The 14,562-nt window shown below is 42.7% G+C and overlaps 1 protein-coding gene across 4 annotated transcripts; it reads right to left on the bottom strand.

Moving 5' to 3' along the window:
- Window positions 1-2,452: 2,452 nt before the first annotated feature.
- On the bottom strand, window positions 2,453-14,368 carry tlk2 (tousled-like kinase 2). 4 transcript variants are annotated; one of them, XM_035654842.1, is made up of 21 exons: window positions 13,705-14,365; window positions 12,536-12,618; window positions 10,965-11,042; window positions 10,808-10,877; window positions 10,685-10,728; window positions 10,423-10,521; window positions 9,900-10,001; window positions 9,546-9,638; window positions 9,230-9,340; window positions 8,941-9,077; window positions 8,291-8,443; window positions 8,124-8,190; window positions 7,923-8,020; window positions 7,747-7,828; window positions 7,046-7,137; window positions 6,838-6,927; window positions 6,490-6,659; window positions 5,810-5,948; window positions 4,432-4,543; window positions 3,973-4,080; window positions 2,453-3,716 (listed from the first exon to the last, which is right to left on the bottom strand). In XM_035654842.1, the coding sequence occupies exons 2-21, from the start codon at window positions 12,614-12,616 to the stop codon at window positions 3,543-3,545; spliced, it is 2,100 nt and encodes a 699-aa protein (XP_035510735.1). In that variant the 5' UTR covers window positions 12,617-12,618; window positions 13,705-14,365; the 3' UTR covers window positions 2,453-3,542. The 4 variants fall into 4 exon arrangements, with proteins under 4 accessions (XP_035510735.1, XP_035510737.1, XP_035510736.1 ...); XM_035654844.1 differs by lacking the exon at window positions 10,423-10,521 and having other exon boundaries at window positions 13,705-14,367; XM_035654843.1 differs by lacking the exon at window positions 9,546-9,638 and having other exon boundaries at window positions 13,705-14,366.
- Window positions 14,369-14,562: the final 194 nt, after the last annotated feature.

The raw sequence follows: 14,562 nt of genomic DNA on the forward strand, positions 1-14,562 counted from the left end.
ATCAGCTGTCAGAAAACAGCAGAGGTTGTATGGCTGACCCACCAGAGTCCTGTAAAGAGCATTATTCTAACTTTACAAATCCCATAATATTCCTCTAATTCTTTCAGTAGAGCAGTGATGTACTATTACTCATTATTAATGGCTTCCTTTTATAGTCCTGTGGAGACTTGAAGGCTGTCAGTGTTAGGATTTAGTTTCACTTAAATTGTGTTGGTTATTCTACAGCTTTCTCAATAAGCATCCCATAGATACTTTAAAAACAACAACAAAAACCCAACAACAATGCACAACTGAACTGACAATATTGTGCTGACCCCTGGCATCGCAGAGACTAGGGACATGGAACATCAGTTGTCTGGCAGGGAAGGAAGCAGAGCTTGAGGTGGAGGGATACCACCTAAATATCATTGGGCTCACATATGAATAGCACTGGGTCTGGAACCAAAGTGCACTTTGGCTGGAACCCTTTCCTTTTCCCCAGCTGAGTGTCCTTACGCTGGAGTTCTCCCCGGAGAATGAGAGGGTCGCCTCTATGTGACTACGAAGCGCCTGGGAGGATGGCTCTGACTGTTGTATGTGCCAAACAGCAGTTTGGAGTATCCGGCCTTCTTCCCAAAGGGAGGAGGATGTTGGGGACATGGAATCAGAGGGGGCAATTTTCAAAGCCTCAAATGTGGAGCTGGCTGCTCTGAGTGGCTGACACGCCTGTTAAATGCTGTGTGGAGGTTGGTGATAGTGCTTGTGGAATGACTGGCTGGGATGGTGATTCATATTTTTAAAAAGGCAGACTGCAAGGTGTGCTTCAATCAATGGGGGATCACACAGCTTAGCCTTCAATGGGAAAGCCTATGTCAGGGTGCTGAAAAGGAGGCTCTGACCGATTATTCAGGAGGAGCAATGCAGATTAGATCCTGGCTGTGGAACAGTGGAACAGCTCTCTAATCCAATCTACATATCTTTTGTGGACATGGATAAGGCTTTTGACCGTGTCCCCAGGAGGAGTATGGGGTACTTGGGCCATTGATACAAGCCATCCAGTCCAGATGTAACCAGAGTGAGAGCTGTGTCCATATTCTCAGCAGGAAGTCAAACCCATTTTCAGTGGGTGTTGGGCTCCACTGGGGTTGTCCCTTGTCCCTGTTTCTGTTTATAATTTTCACGGACACCCCATCCACGCGAATGGACAAGCAGAGGCGAGTGTTCGATTAGTGGACCTTGCTTTTTTGCTCTTTGCAGATCGTTCTGTTGCTTTTATTAGACTGTGACCTTCAGCACGCACTAAGGCAGTTTGCAGTTGGATGTGAAGAGGACAGGATGAGCAACTCCAGGTTTAAGGCCCTGGTACTCTGCTGGATTGCTCCCACAGGATTGGGAGTTAGTTGCTGCCCTGTGAAAGAGTTCAAATATCTTAGGGTCTTGTTCACAAGTGAGGGTAATATGGAGCCAGTTTGGTTCAGCAGATGCTGACAAGAGAGCTGAGCAGGAAGGCAAAGCTTTTGATTTACTAGTGATCAGGATGCCTCTTAGGTGCCTTCCTTTGAAAGTTTTCTGGGCATGTTTAACTGGTAGGAGACCCTGGGGTACCCAGAAAACACTGGATGATTATATATCTCATCTGGCTTGTGAACTCCCAGGAGGAGCTGGAAAACATTACTCAGGAAGTCTAGACCACCTTGCTTAGCCCACTGCCACCACAACCTGGCCACGGATAAATGCCAGAAAATGGATGAATGGGACTGCCAAAATGTGTATCAACATGTACAGAATATATCAAAAGAAAACTACTTGTACTGCGTAGGAAAAGAATCAATGTTTGAGGTCCGAATATGCAGAGTAGGCAGGAAAATTATATTCAGTTCGTGGCCTATTAGGGAGTTTCACATGCATGCCAGTTTGTGTGCTAGAATACCTAATTGGGTCTAATATATTCAACATGACACCACAGAGACAGAGGACAAATGAGAACCCACAGAATGTTGGCTTCTTAAATTGTGTTTGTATTAATGTTACCCTTCACATCCTGACAGGAGCAGGGTGACTCCAGACCATGATTAGACCAGACCATGATGCTTTACTAATTTCACTGGTGCATTACAATAACATTTGTATTAATCCATAAAGTCAGCTCTTTCTACATTAAAATTGTCAATGTTGAATACAGTCTAACTTCACAGTGATGTTATCTAGCAATGAACAAGTTTTTTTTCATTATCCAGATGGAAGTGAAATCTAAATCTTAAAAATTCAACCTGGGTGAGGCTAAATGAAGGTCTTCAATGGAAATAAATTGGCTGACTGCTTTATAGTCTGAAAATCCAATATTACTCTCTAAAGTGAAGGGGAAAAAAAATACAGGTATAATGCTCACAAATACGTTGTCAGCTGTGTTGTAAATAGAAAATATTCCGTCAAAGAAAGCAACCGTAGTCAGACAGAAGCCCAGAACAACAGACACATTTTAACCAATAGTATTTAATGGTTTATGCAACTCTCTGCTAAGGCCCAATCTCCCCCCCAACAGTACTATTAGGTAGAACAGTCCCTTGCATTTTATTGGCCAAAAATAAATTCAAACATACCTAAATAAATATGTGTGTTTATGGTAGGGGGTCAATCAAAACAATAACAGTTCTAATTAAAGGCAACTTGAAAAACAACAGTTTTCTCCATAAAACTGGTTAAATTGAAAAGTTTTTTTAAAAAATGTAAAAGGGGTCGCTTCTCACCAGCTTCCACTCCATATCAAGTAACACGACTCTAAAACCATTCATTATAAAAACTGAGGTGGAATACTGCCACCAGCTGGAAGTTACAAGCTTTGGTCACAGGAGTTTGACGAGGAGATGGGAAGGGGGGGGGGGATAATAGCTTCTGTCCCTCCTCGTCACAAACTATCTGGGTCTGGAATTTAAGCGGGGCAGGGAATCCCAGAAGAACGGGTTGAATGACATAGTGCCATAGATATTTAGGGTTCAATACAATAACAGGCCAGACTGGTTCTCTCAGTAAGGTTCAGGGAGATGAGTACAAACAAAATGTTTGACCTTGGGGAGTTCAGACATCTCGGACCAGAATGGCTCATGCATGGGTGTATGTGCGAGTGCGTATGGGTATGAGGCCTTCTGCAGTCCTTTCCATCTGGCCAAGCTGAAGCAGTTCTATACTTCTTTTTATTTTCTCTTTGTTAAGCAGAAAAGAAAATCCCAAACACTGAACCCCACTTTTCACCAACACAGTGCCAAACCTCGCCCCTTGCTGTGTGAGTCGTCCAGGGCTTTGACCCCCAGAACAATGCCACCCTTTTAAGAAAGGAGGACAGGTAGGCTAGGGTGGGTGGACATGAGAGGGATGAAGAGTGACGTGGGTCTCCCTTCCCAACCCGTCCATGACTTTTCACCCACCCCTTGCCGTCTTCTGACCAGTTTCTCTTGGGTTCTTCATGGCAAGGTGGGATGCTGCTGGGAGGGGGGACACAGTATGGCGTCGCCCGCACCCCATTCTTTCAAATGGTTCAGTCAGTCAGTCAGTTAAGGGGCATGGGCTCAGTTTGAGGCGCTGCTGTTGGAGGAGCTGGATGTGGAGGCCACGGCCATGCCCGAGGTGCCCGAGGATGCCACCGACTTGCGGATGTGGGGCATGAGGAAGGGGTCACTGGCCAGCTGGTGCACATCAATGCGGTCCTCCTTACGGTACACTAGACAGCGCCTTATAAAGGCCTGGAGGGAGACAGAAGGAGAGTGGAGTGATGAAAATAAAAATCCTAAGCACAGATATCAGCCTTTACAATGTTTTGCTAAAAAGATAAAGGATATCCTAAATATGTACATCCAAAAAAAAAAATCTTCCTGAAAACTATGTATGTGAACAGGAGTAGTTAAGAGAGAATGGAAGTAGGGGTGGGAGTTGAAAATGCATAGATGGGTCGTAAACATTAGATAACAAAACAAAAGCAGTGAGGAGAGAGTCCAGTACCTTAGCTTCAGGTGTGACTACTGGTTTAGGGGGAAACTGCACATCTGTTGCCTTCAGTATGGTGTTCTCCTGCAGAATGTCCTGCTGGGACTGGTTGTGACCAAAGGGCTAGAGAGAAAAGACCAGACAAAAAATAAAAAATAAAAAAATAAAATAAAGAGGATGAATTAAATATTTTTTGGTTCAGTACACTGTTCTTCAAAATGTAGTATAAATGGTTTATACAACAAAATATAAATTTGTCATGCAATAAAATGTCTGTCACACAGCTGATGAATTCCACATGATTCATTTCCCCTAATAAAGCTTATATATATATATAGAGAGAGAGAGAAGGAAATGCTTATGTGTATAAAGAAAATTACACATACACTTATTTTTTTTGCAATAGAGATATAACTTTAGAACTCAATAATGGCTTTAATGTCTTGTTACAACATTCTTTTTAGTGTCTCCTACCTTGCGGCCATACAGACACTGGTAGAAAATGACTCCCACAGACCACACATCCACCTTGTTGGAGATTTTGGGTGGTTCCTTCCCGACCACAAAGCATTCAGGGGGCAAGTACCTTAAAGGAGAAAAGCGGACCCATGTTAATATGAATCAGTTTCAACAGATTAAATTATATGGCCCAGTTTCAATGTGCATTTTTTAGTCTGAACAACATTATCTCAGTTCTCTCTCCCCACATGTGAAATACAGTCATCTTAGTCAACAATGAGCACCAGATGATCCAGAATGGGTAGAAATTAAACAAGACATACCCAAGTAATATTTCAACTAAGAGAAAATACATGACAAAGATCTTGTGGATACATGTATTTCAGTCTTGTAGTCACAAATGCACTTTGCTGTTAACAGGAAGAGTACAGTACAGTCAGTGTTGTTTCACTCATGCATAATTCCCAACCACAAAGTTAGCAGTAAGACAATAACTTACTGAATATATTACAAACTGCACAAACAGTGAACCTCTCTCCAACACTGAATCTATTGAGAAAACGCTGAGGTATGTAGTGTTCTGTAATTATACTGCGATACCACTTTTTCATTTTGAAATTGATACCACATTGCTGAGTATCTGCAGATGCTGAAACATTGTTTCTGTTTAATATCCACTTGTGTTAATAAGTCAAGTCTGCGACTCGAATGTTCTCTGCATTATCTTGTGAAACGACGCACACTCTACTCTCTTCCACTGCTGCTGCAATGAAATCCCCCCCCCCCCATGTGCGGACCATGAAACTGTTTAGCCTGGAGTGTTGCTTCTGGCAAACAACAGTCAATCCAGTGTGCTGTCAGATATAGTAAGCTTCCAGGAAGTTTCTCTATGTGCCAAGTGTAAAACTCACAGCTGCAGTATTTTTCAAGTGATTCGAAGATAATTCACTTACATGCGTGTATGGATATGAGCCCTTTCAGACACTGAATGTTGGTTGGTTGGTGGTGTATAGTGAGTTTGAAAGAGTTCAATTAGGAAGGCTTTGAAACCCCATAAAGAGATTTTTTTGCTTTATAAACTTTGCTATATTACTCGCTGGGTGGATTTTCTCACATACACGATGCCTCCAAAAACACACTGTACATACAGATTCTGCCATTTTTTTCCCATTTTATAGCATAAAATGCATTCACACAGAAAAATGATGACTTTTCCTTCCTAATGTTGTGTGAAACCACTCAGGCATGGACAAATATTTCAGCACTGACTACCTGACAAAAATGTGTCCCTTGAGGACCAAGACACAGTGGTAAAAATAAACAGCACAATTTATTATATCGAGTGATGGCACCCCTGTGGACTGCCACTGTCATCTCTCAGTGTAAATCTTACCAGTATGTCCCTGCTCCCTGTGACGTCAGCTCCATGCCGTCCACTGAGTTGTAGCTGTCATCGTCCATGATCTTCGACAGGCCAAAGTCTGTGATCTTGATCTCCCCGCAGGCAGTGCCATTCACCAGGAGGATGTTACCTGAGCAGGAAGCGGAAAGGATTTACAGGCATGAAAGTAACAGTCTGCATAGGTTAGATTTATATTTACATTTTGAGTCAGAAATGATAGACTGGATGATTTAGTCTATGTAAGAGTAGAATGTGCTCAAATTAATCTTAATAGAATAATAGGAAGCCGGACTATCTAAATCCTTGAGCACTATATGATTTTACCTCTTAACTGCCAAACAGCAACTGGGCCAGATTTTAATGGACTCGGTCAAATTAGTCGTGATGACCAAATCATGAGTATAATCGACCCAACTATCGTATTATGTGTCCGTCCATTAAGCTCCTTGTAAATAACTGTTTTTTGGCACCATGTGAACCAGAATAAAATCTCCCTTTTAACACTAATGTAGCTGCATGAGCATGTCATTAAGTGGTTAATTAAATTTGTGGTTAGTTAAACTGTATGATTTAACTGATAAATTAATTTGAAGTAGAACTGTGCCAAGAAATCTGAAACAAGATCATGCAAGCTCTTATAGTGTAAGAGCCACTGTGGTGTGGAGACCCACCAGGTTTAAGGTCGTAGTGGATAATGGGCGGTCGGATCTCATTGAGGTACTTGAGGGCGTTAACAATCTGCATGATGATGGAGCGGCCCTCTTTTTCTGACATAAGCTTGTGCTGCTTCAGGTAGAAGTCCAAGTCATTGCCCTCGCAGTACTCCAGGACTGTGCAGAACCTGTTCAAAAAAAGGGGAGAGGGAGTATTTAACCACCTCAGTAGGATTTGGTAAATCAAATCAGGACATGGTTAAGGCTTTAAATATTGTGTTCTGGCTCACAATTAACATAATTTGCATAAACATTAAGTATATATATTTTGGACAGCAGACATTTGTTTAAAAGGGAATGACTTACGAGTCAGTGTCAAGCGAAAAGTAGTCGTAGAGTTTAACTATTCGTGGGTGGTCCAGCTCTTTATGGATTCTATATTCTCTGCACGCATGTCTGAAAAAAAGAATATAAGAATTACACTATTCATTTTAAATGTTAATATTGCACATCAGATGATGATGAAAATAACACAATTCTAAAACAATAGTATTAAATTAAAAATTGCACTCACTTATGATAATTTTCCTTCTTCTCATCCCTCCAGTTCTTGTTTAACTGGTGGATTTTGACCGCAACATACCTTTGCTCTGTTAAGTCAAAGGCCTGGAAAAGAAATGTCTCCTATTAGTTAGGAACTGCATTTGGCAATACTTAGTTGAAGCTAAGACTCTTGCTTCACATTAAGAGGCTGTGTTCATTCGTCATTTTTACAGTGATGACAGCAAATTCTTGGAACAACGCTCACAATCTGGCACAATCATCTACTTCAAAATGTTGATGATGTCAGCTTAGTGTAATGTAATGAAACATGCATCCTCAAATATTTTCCAAAGTATGTGCAGCACAGCCACTGCAGTCACTTTAAGAATAGAAGAAGTAAGTCAGATTTCACCAGTGTAATCTCTAACCTCAGAAATGACAACATATCTGAATCTAAAGCTCAAAAACTCTTTGAAGTAGCAGAAGCTGGTATTTATTGCAAGGCTACTGTATAAGATTGCACCAAACTGTGCAGGTCTTTATGATATTGTTTGTTAAACAACAGTAACAACTGAGTACTGATGTTACCTTTTCTCTGTCTGATATACAGGATGTTTTGGCAAAGGTCTTCACTGAATTAATATAAAAATAGAAACTGGAATGCATTTATAGCGTATAAACTATTATCAAAAAGAAGTGGTTCTTAATAGGCAAAGAAGAAGTTTCACTCACCTTGTAAACTTCACTGAAACCTCCCCTCCCAAGTAAATGGAGTAGCAGGTATCGGTCATTTAGCGTAGGGTGGTCTTTAAATCTGCACAGGGTATTAAAAAAAAATTAAAGCTGTGTAATTAAAAAAAGCATAGGGACACATAGTCCGAACTTGACCATATAAGAAGAGATCGTACTGAGAATTATCCTCATTGTGGATCCTTTTCAGCTCCCGAATGTGCAGGTTTCGCACTCGCTCCAACCTCTCCAGCTCTGCCTGGATCTCTGCCTCCTCCTGCAAAGGAAAACACAAAAAACAATTAACAAACCACATCAACAAAAACAGACCATAATAAGTATCTTGTTACCTAAAACTTTAAAAATATATCAGGCATTACCTTCTTAAGATGGCCTAGTCTTAGCTTAAAGATTTCCTCTTGCTCGTGATACTCTGCCTGTGATAACCTGCGAGGACACAGAAACAACCTCAGTGCAACTTCAAATATGCATGCAGGGGAAAGACATCTGGTATAAAAGCAAATATAAATAAACAAAAGCATCGTACGTTTCACTTTCTGTTCCATTGGTCTTGCTTTTGCGTTTGTTTTGCTCCAGGCTTGGAGGTGGTGTCTGAGCCATGGACGGTGGCTTTCGTTTGGCCAGCAGCTTCCTCTGTCTTTCAATGTCCTCTCGCTGGGAATTGATCCTTTCTTGTTGTCTGAAAACAGATGTTACACATTTCCTGTCAGACACATTGCTGTTACATAAAAATCTAAACAATGTATCAATGTGTGTATGATCTACTATAAGCCCTCTTCTATGAAAGATGTGCTCATGTTAAATTATTGATAAAGACAGGGTTTAACAATCTGCATTCACACATGTAAAAACTTCAGTCCTGTTATATATAGTATAATATAATATAACATAATATAATACAAACGATTTATTATAACATGCCACAGTATGTGTTATGTTACATTCATGTGTAAACATGTTGAAGATTTATTGTTTATGGTGCAAACGTACAATTTTTGCTTACATTAATATCTGATCAATACAAAACAAATTTGGGTGACTCATTTCATATAACTATAACATATAAAAGAGTCTGTTGTTCTTTCAGGTTAGTGTGATCTTGCCTCTTGAACCAACACAGTTACTATACTAAAAGTATAAAGGAGCAGCTTAAAGTTAAAACATTAATATCCTCACTTGATAAGGTTTTGGAAGGCATATCCATCGGTCCACTGCTCAGTGAAAGACGCTCCATGTCTCACTGTGGTGAAGTGACCCAATCGAAGCCTGTCCTGCATGCTTTTGTCCCGGCAAGCCATCTTCTCCTGTTTGGACTGGAGGAAGAGCAGAGAAATACAGGCATCAAACCAGCGAGTCCACATGGCCTAAACCAGGGCCTCTAAAACTAGCCCATGTCAAAAACCCACCATGACCAGCTGGAAATGAATCGCTGAAAATAAGTCACAGTGCAATTAGATGAACATACTTTTTCAATCAGCAGCTTCTTGGACATGGTCACACACTTATTTAAGCGTTCCTTGTATCGTTCCAGCATCCTCTGTTGTTCATCAATCTGTCTCCTCAGATCACAGTTTGCCTGGAGCAGAACATAAAAAACACGGGGAAATAGTCAGGTAAAAAGCATTAATAACATTTTAACTTGTTTATACATGTACAGACAGAAGGAATGTGTCAACTCTAACATGCCTTGAGTGAAAAACCAAGACAGAGAACAATATATTCTCAAAATCATTAAAAATGGCAAGCAGAGTAGCAGGGATGAAATGTAATGAGATTAGTACCCGCAGCAAATCGTCTATTCGGCCCTCCTTCTTCTCCAGGTCAGAGTTCTTGTTGTTCTCCATTGCTGTTAGTTTCTCTATAGTAAGGTCAGACTACAGGGTACAGTGAGCACAAAAACAGTGTTTGTTAATGGTTGTTCATTCTGTATCAGAGGGGTGCAAAATAAAACTTTGTGTAGTGCAAGTAGTCCTAGCTTACTATCTCTTCCAGTTGCTGCAAGTCAAATCTTGTAAGCTACTGGTTTATATGCAAATGATATAAGAACTGGCCTTTGAATTATAATAACAACTTTTTTTAATATAATGAATTAAATTAGATAAACAGCCAGCAAGCCCTAAAAGCATGCCATGTACCTGTGTGGCTTTGTGGAGCATGTGAAGAGAAGCAGGCTTCAGAGAACACGTCGAGTGCTCGGTGTTGGCCGAGCTTACGGAGGACGGGCTTCCTTGCTGCACCTGGGAAGCGGAAACAGTCATCCAATAAAAACCTTACACATACAGAGGGTGGAGACCTGCTGCAGGTAGTCATGATAAAACATAAGACCAATCTGGCAATAGTAACTTTGCATAAAAATGAGCTATCAGAGGTAAGAGAGACTGGGTCTCACCGAAAATTACTTTAGAACTCTCAAATTTAGTGTGCGTTTAGTGGCGTGTGCAACAGGTTTTTATCGATTCCGTTGGTTTTCGTTTTTCTAGGAACTTTGGCCAATATCACTACACACTGTACAGTGTTAAAAGACCACATCAGATTCTTCCCACTTGTAAACAAACTTCACCTATTGGTGTTAATAATAAGCGTGGAAGAGAAAAATCGCAGGAAAGAGTGTTAGGAGACAAAAAAGTATGAGACAGACAATAGAGCAAACATGCTCACCGTGACAGGGGGATTGGAGAGGGAGTGTTGTGGGGAAGAGCGGACCACTGGTGGAATTCCCCTGGCAGGGCTGGTACCAGGACCGCTACCTCCCGCAAACTGACAGACACGTAAAGAGAGAATCAGAAGAGGAAAATAGGTAAATGGAAAGACCAAGATGGCCAAAAAAGAGGTTAGAATGTAAGTATGAAAGGTTACCCAATGCTGAAGCATTTTAGAGGACACACTCAGTAGAACAAAGAAACAATTTTCTGTCACTCACCTCAAAATAATCACTAATTTTATGTCCCCTTGCTCCTGCTTTGCCTAGAAAAGAGGAGCATGAAGTTCAGAGAGAGGCTAACGTGTGGGATACATGATGAGAGGACACAATCCACAATCCTACCTTGGCTGCTGTCAAAATGGTCTGCTTTCCGTTTTCTCACTCTCTGGTCATTCGCTTTTTTCTCAGGAGTCTGTCGGGAAAGTAGTGTGAATCAGCCACATGTGAAATAAGATGGGTGGCATGAAAAAAATCCTAGTTACATGTGACAGAGACTAACCTCTAGCTCCTTGTCACTGAGCGAGCCCACACTGCATAGACTCTGATTGGATGACTCATTTTGGTTCTGACCGGAGCCCTGTTAAAATGAGGCAAAAATACATTAAAAAAACAAAACATAAAAGGGCAATTAAATACAACAATGCATAAAAGATGCAATGTGCGCACATGCACTCGTTGTGTATGCATGCACACGTGAGAGAGAGCGCACAGAGAGTTAGAAAACAAGAGTAAAATGGGCGAGACACTAAGGAAAAGATGCGGAGGTTTGGCTAAATATCGTCACCATTAACTTCCCACTGAATCTAGACCTGCATCAGTCCTAATGCCGGTTCCCTAGGTGATGCCTGTCAGTCAAATGAATCACATCAGAATTCAGCAGGCACTGTCCAATCAGGGAGAGATACTTAGTCATTCAGAGCACACTAGAGCTCTCTTACTGAACCCTCCTAAAATGGCTGAACATTAGGCATGCTGCTGAGGATGTATTCCTCCCTCTGTCTATCACCTTTTACGTAATGTCATCCATTTTTCTGCTGTTCACCATGGTCTTAACAGTTTTTCCCCCCTTTTCTTTCTCTCTCTCTGGAGAAAGATGCTCTGCTTGATCTAAGAATGACAGCTTGTTTTTACCCCCCCTCTCCCCACTCCCCACCAAGATATCTTGGTTGTTTGATCAGACTTGTTCAAAAGGAAACGCACTTTTCAACAATTTGAGTAGGCCCAGCCTGTTCCCCTGCCAAAAAATGTATCCTAGTTCTCTGTCCTCGAAGGGTAACAATTTTCCTTTCCTTTCCTTCCTACCACCTCAGTGATGACAGCGAGAGCAGCAGTGCCACTTGGCTGTTCAAGGTCAAAAAAAGAAGCTGCTCTGTCACACTGAAGGGCTTTTAGACCACTAACCCATATTTCTTCATAGCCATTTGTTGACACACTTATCTCCCACTTCCCCCCTACACACATTGCATCTCTTGTCATACAGGGTGGCTGTGGCATAACGCCTTAGTGAGAGCCGCCATTTTCTCTGCGGCAGCAGCCATGCCATGCTCTGGGCTCAGCTCTGCCTATGGCTGGCACAGGGCCCACTCCTGGCGCTGACTCTCACTCCCTAACTGTTCCAAGATCACCTTCCACAAAGACAGCTCCATCCGTGTAGCAAGCGAGAGGGTGGAAGGCTAAATGCTGCCTCCACTCACACCTGGTCAAGAACTATTTCTGCATTCCTCCTCTGCCTTCATTCCTCCCCCCCCTGCCACCCCTGTCCTGTCTGTGGCCTTTTTGGCAGGCATCGCCACTTGCATATACAGCCACTACATCATGAGCCAGGGAGAGATGCCATATCACACCAGCCAAAAAACACAGACATAGCTCAACCTTCTCCAGAGACAGACAAAGAAAAGGAGTGGGGCCAAGCTTGTCCAGGCCAAACAGCAGAATGATACTGAGGCGGAGTGAGACAAAGAAAGGAAGAGATTCACACAAACGTGTAATCAAGAAAATCTGTGATTAGAAGCACTTTGACAGGAGAGAGTCCTCGTGCTCCACCTGAGCGGCGTCCGCTGTAACACAAACCTTAGCCACGCCGACCCCGGTGAAGCGAGCCTCCAACAGCTCCTGCCGTCGGGGGTCCAGGCTATGCAGTTCTTCCATCATGGCTGCAGAGACAAGAGCACAGATTAAGGACGGCGTTGTGGGGTCTGGTATATTCAAGTGGGAGCGACGGATCACAGTTTCAAAAGCATTGGTTGTGATGAGTCACGGCTGTTTTTAGCTATATGGATGTGGAAAATTCCTGTTCTGAGTCATCAATAAGCCTGACAATAATGTTTTTCCACTATCATGTGTGTTTAGGAAGCAACTTCAGTACTCAAGTTCAATATCCACAGAACAGAAATGCCCAATGTGGCCAAACAATATAGCCAATTAATGCATATTAAACATGTATCAAAGAGGCCAGATGTGTAGAGTCATTGTCTAGAAAATGACAGCATCATGTGATAACACCCTGGCATTAAAGGCCTAAGCTGCATGGCGCTGGAGTTACGAAAGGTCACTAATGGAGGGACTGCCAAGTATACTCACAGCAATGGATAAGACTACAGACAATAAGTGCCCAGCTTTCTAGCTTGTGCAAAGGTTAACGTTAAAGTTACACGCCCAACACTGGAGCTCTCTGTATGTTATCTGAGGCTTACATACATTACAGTGGAACCACCAGGGACACATTCTGGGCTTTATTCTTGTATAACATGAAGGCAGGATTGGGTTTGCTGGCTCAGCTTACACCATAATAACCAGTATAACTACCTCAAACATCACCATTAAATGTTCGGGCCAGCTGACATTGAATAAATGAGCAAACGATGTTGGCATCACTTAGCATTGCTGTGTGAGAGCTAACAGCTAGTAGCACTGAATCTGATTTTTATTTATCAAGTAACCAAAACAAGATAACTGATGTTTCCCCCCCCCCCCCGAGTCACATCTGTCTGATTACACAGCGACTCAGCTCATCACAACTAAGTGTCCGCAGCAGTAAAACTAGTTCACAAACACAAGCAAACGATGGCTAAGGTGAGGTTTAGCCGAGGAAGGCTAACGTCAACTCATCTGTCATTAAAAGAAGCATCTCCTCGGTCCGGTGTTGTCAGGTGTTTGTGCCACGAAGCCTCGACTCGCCGTTACCGAGAGACCCCGTCCACATATGCTGTTTTGTTCGACACACCAACGGGAATACTTACTGCAATTTACTGCTTTCTCGGTGCTCCGGAGGGCCTGTTGTTAACCCTGGATCGTCCCCGTTGTTTCCCCCCGGTGCTCGGCAGACCCTCCCAGGCTAGGCCGCATCAACAGCCGCGTCCCTCGCGTTAAATATGGAGACTCGGGAGCGGGCGGTGCGGCTCAAGGTAGCAACGGTGGATTCCCTCGGAGGCCTCGACAACTCCGGGTATCCCAAACCCGCCTTGCTGTTCAGTCCTTAGGCGGGGATCCCCATCGCATCCCCCTCTCCCAGGACCATACCGTGCCCGTGTCGGGTATCTCGCTTCCACACAATGGCGAATGCGTTTTCCCTCCAGGTATAAATTGTCTTTGGGTTAGCGATAGTTACCCCTATCTGTCTTTTTCTCCCCCCCCACCCCCCCGGCCCCGGTGGTGAGATAAATTTCGGGTCCTGGCTTTTCAGGCTCGATCAAAACAAAGTTCGTCTCCAGTCGGCTTTTCCTCGCCGCAGGGGGAGAACCCGATCTGTTTCGGAAGTTGTGTTGTTGCAAAGCGTTTCAGTTGAATCCGGATCGATTCGGTTCGGTTCTCATGTTTTTGCAATGTAAACAATAATCAGTAAAATCTCATATTTTCTCGTGAGATTAAAGTATTTTCACCTTCGTTCAGTCCACGCCTGCCCCAAATCTCTTGTCTCGACCAATGGCAAATCCCTGTGTACACAATACAATTTAACAGCGCCCACCCACGCAACCACCTAAATGATCACTTATCAGAAAGTGGCCATTACCACGATGTTCACACCCACATACTGTACTTATATAATAGCAATAAATTGCTAAATGTATGTCCCCCCCCTCAAAAAGTAGCCATTCAAG

The sequence above is a fragment of the Morone saxatilis genome, unplaced genomic scaffold (genome assembly GCF_004916995.1).
Source record: "Morone saxatilis isolate NCDOM2014 unplaced genomic scaffold, NCSU_SB_2.0 Contig14, whole genome shotgun sequence".
In the NCBI taxonomy this organism is placed as follows: Eukaryota; Metazoa; Chordata; class Actinopteri; family Moronidae; genus Morone; species Morone saxatilis.